The 4,016-nt window shown below is 47.6% G+C and overlaps 1 protein-coding gene across 1 annotated transcript in view; it reads right to left on the reverse strand.

Moving 5' to 3' along the window:
• LOC310794726 (6-phosphofructo-2-kinase/fructose-2,6-bisphosphatase-like) overlaps positions 1-3,788 on the reverse strand; it is a gene marked incomplete at its 5' end in the record, with an annotated part of 25,200 nt that extends 21,412 nt beyond the window's left edge. The window contains one exon of the mRNA XM_083656746.1: positions 3,456-3,788. Within this exon, the coding sequence (XP_083512872.1) occupies positions 3,456-3,537 (82 nt within the window). The remainder of the gene's footprint in view (positions 1-3,455) is intronic.
• Between the last annotated feature and the right edge of the window lie 228 nt (positions 3,789-4,016).

The following is a 4,016-nucleotide window of genomic DNA, read 5'->3' on the forward strand; positions in this document are numbered from 1 at the left end:
GGGTATAAAAGACCGCTTGCACTTGCTCTGCCCTTGCTCATATTTTGCCAATTCACCTGACCTGCGCTGACAATTTAGTCACAGCCAATGGATTGACTTCGTCGATGAGATCTGCTGAAACTTGATTCGTCGTCGTCATGACTACTTCCTGTTCCTAGACTGGTGTCCAGAGTCAGACGCATATGAATCACAGTTGTCACACTACTTCCTGATACGCCCCATAACAAAGCCCTCGCCTACAGTACAGAGAGACTGTAGCTGCCCCCTCAACCAGCTCTGGGACCAGTGGCCAGAAATGAAATTGCAGGTGGGCCTGAAATAAAAGTGAATGGGCCACACATTTCGTTCCATACTATTGACGTAATTGACATTACTTACAGTACGTCCAAGCCCGGATTAGCAACTATATGTGCAGGGTGAGTGCCCCGGGGCATCAGCTGCCCTGGGGCATCAGCCAAAAATGATTCCACGGCTAATTCTACTGTCTTTCAGAGGCTGTAGCGGGCTCATCTTTAAAGCTAGAGCGAAGCTACTGATATCATATGAAACTAGAAGACGTAAGGTATCCATTGATACCAACCATGACATGCTAGCTTGTCAGCAAGGGGGCTAAATAGCGCTCCAAAGTTAGACTAACTTTTGGCAAGGCAAAAACGGGCATGGCCATATTCAAAGGGGTCCCTTGACCTGTCACCTCAAGATATCTGAATAATAATGGGTTCTATGGTTACCCACAAGTCTCCCTTTACAGACATGCCCACTTTATGCTAATCCATTTTATTCTTTAAAAAAAAAACATGACGTTTTTTGCATGCATTATAAATGTGTTATTTTTGCCTATTCTGAATTTTTCTGCATATAAGGACCCCTAGACAATATTGGAATTGCAGAAATTGAGTGTGACTGGAAAGCTAAGACTCAATTAGCCCAATTGTATTCATATGTGGCGATGTTATGCTGCCTTCCAGACAACTGGGACCTTTGGATTTTCTGGCCTCCTATTAGGAAAAGTGCGCTGGAACGGCACTCAAAGTCGGAGCTCCGACTTGAAAACTGGGAGAAAAAAATCTACCCCCACTAGGCTGGGAACCAGTTGTCTGACGTCACACAACAATGGCCGCAACATGGAGTATGTAGTCCAAAGTATGAAATGCCTAAATAAAATGTATAATAGAGTCTGTTACATTATAGTGGCTTTTAAACATGAAGTCTGGATCATGTCTGGCTAGCGGCTAGCAGGATATTTTCCAGTTTTACCTTTTTAAACATGAGGGGTCTTTGTTTAGAAACAGCTGGAAAAGGTCAGTATTCTCTCTGCCAGTGGGCGGGGGGAGGGGGTGCGGGAGCAAGCACGTTATTCCCTACAAGGCAAATAGTTGTCGTGTGAGTCGTCCAAAACAGCTTTAGCGAATCTTTAACCAAACTCCATTAAAAAACATGCCGTTTTAACTCGAGGGTCCATTCCGACCGCGAGGGGTGGCAGTATGCCAAAAATGAGCGCTTTTTACATAAAGCCGCCCAGTCAAAATAGTGGTCGGACCGTCGTCAATCACTGTGGGTGATTTATTTTACAAGTGGCATTCAAGTCATATCTGACTAGTTTTCAATGTATTTCTCCCCACAAAAGTTAGGCTAGGCCTATGTCTCACTTTTTCTGACATGGATCAGCAGCGCAGCAGTAAGCTCTCTCCTCTCCTCGGTGTGATGCACCAGACCTGCCTGCCTGCATAGCTGAAGTGCATTGGGATCCCTATATGCTCTACCAAACAATTCAAAGCTGTTTGCAGCACTTGAGGAAACCGTGAGTTTGCTCGTTTAATTCGTTGATATAAGCGATTGCCCGAACGATTCATTAATAAACTAGTGAACGTGAAGTGCCACCACCCGCCCACTCAGACATGATCAAGATTATGAGCTGCCAGTGTTTAATAGCAACCGCTTTTCCTATTATGCGGATGTTACACCGGGGACCGAGGTGAATACGATACGGACTCGCGGGAGTGCGCGTAGGCCGGCTAATTGTTGTTTAACATGCAGGCCAACCGGCTAGGAGCGGGTTATAATACGGATTCCACTGCATGTTAAGAAGTGGCTTATGTGTCATTGCTGCTCCTCATTTTAATTTAAATATGTAAGGAGGGTGCTCTGCTCTAAGCTGTCTTGCTATTTGCCAAACAAAAAGAAGTTTGTCGTGGTCCGCCATGTTTCTTGGTTGCATTTTGCCTTTGTGCTCTGGAATGCTTTGAAGGTGGGGGGTGGGACTTTTCCACTGGGGCACCCTGGGGCATCACACTATGTTAATCCGGCCCTGAGTACGTCAAATGCACAAACGAAATGCACACACTTTGTACCTACCTGCCACCTGTAGCCTCCTGATGGCTTCCCACAGATTACAAACTTATGTTGAAAACACGACTACAGAAACAAGTCCCTATCTGCTGGGTGAAGTACAGCAATGTGCAAACACAGCAGCAAGACGTGTGAGCTGTTGTGACAGGAAAAGGACATCCAATGGAACAGAAACAGGACAGGACAGGACAGGAGTGCACCATGCTCTAGAGTCTATAGTATATAGTAGTGTATAGTATGTATGTATAGAGTCTATACATACATCGAGCATGTCTATAGTATGTATGTATGTATGCACATACAAACAGAACAGATATCTACAAGTTTGTAATTTTATACTAGGCATCTCCCTAGGGCTAGGCTCCACTAGGCTCGCCCGCTGCGCGACCTCGCCCGCCCTGCAGCTTGCATACAGCAGCCTGGCCTCGCCCGCAGCACCGGCTGCTGCATAGCCTCGCCTGTGCGCACAATTTGCTCAACTTTGCATCACTGATGACATCACTCACAGATGAAACCACAATGTCACAATGTCTACGACATCATCATCAGTGATGTCACAATTGCTAGACTGTAACGAAAAACCACAATTGCTCGAGTGACATCACTGATGATGTCACAATGCCTATGACATCATCAGTCATGTCATAAGATGGTTTTGGTCAATAATGACATCACTGATTATGTCATAGACATTGTGACATCATCAGCGGGACAACAAACAGTGCCCACTTGCCCTTTGAGTCCCATTTGATAGACAGAAAAAACGGCTCATATCCAGTTGTTTCTTAACAAAGACCCCTCATGTTTAGAAAGGCAAAACCTGAAAATATCCTGCTCTATCTAGCCTGACATGATCCAGAGTTCATGTTTAAAAGGCACTTATAGTGTGTTAGTATATAGTGTGTGTGTGTGTGTGTGTGTGTGTGTGTGTGTGTGTGTGTGTGTGTGTGTGTGTGTGTGTGTGTGTGTGTGTGTGTGTGTGTGTGTGTGTGTGTGTGTGTGTGTGTGTGTGAGAGAGAGAGACACAGAGAGAGCGAGTGCGCGTGCGCGCTTGTGTGTATGTGTGTGTGTGTGTGTGTGTGTGTGTGTGTGTGAGGGGGGCTCACCGTGTGGCCGCTGAAACCGTATCTTCCCCGCGCCCCCCTGCGGCTCTATCACGTCTCGCGCCGCTCCGTCCATCCTCCACATATACCGGCTGTGTGTGTGTGTGTGTGGCGTGCTCGCCTCGCAGACAGTGTTGTTGTGATGGTGATGGAGGCTCTGGTCGGTGTAGTAGGTGAGCCGCAGGCAGCCTGCAGAAATAGCCTCGTTTGTCCCCCAGAATAATAATATATGACCCCTGCCTCTCCTCCTCCTCTGCTCTGTCCCGTTTTAGTATTCCTCCACCGGCCAGCCGCTCTCCCACACCGACTGCGTCACGAGCCGGTCCTCTATGGCAGCAGCCTGGCTTAACCCCTCACTACCGAGTTTCTCCTCTCTCCGTCTTCCCGGTGTGACCGACCGTGTGACACACGACACACTGCCAGGTAGGCTGCTCGTTTCCATGCCATCGTCCGCCACGCCTCCTCTCTGCCCGACCGGTCTGTCCTCTCTGCGGAGGGAGGATGCGCGTTCACTTTGGGGTGAGTGAGTGAGTGAGTGCGACAGTTCACACAAAGTTTAACACG

Source organism: Poromitra crassiceps (assembly GCF_964638095.1).
Source record: "Poromitra crassiceps genome assembly, chromosome: 20".
NCBI classification, from domain to species: domain Eukaryota; kingdom Metazoa; phylum Chordata; class Actinopteri; order Beryciformes; family Melamphaidae; genus Poromitra; species Poromitra crassiceps.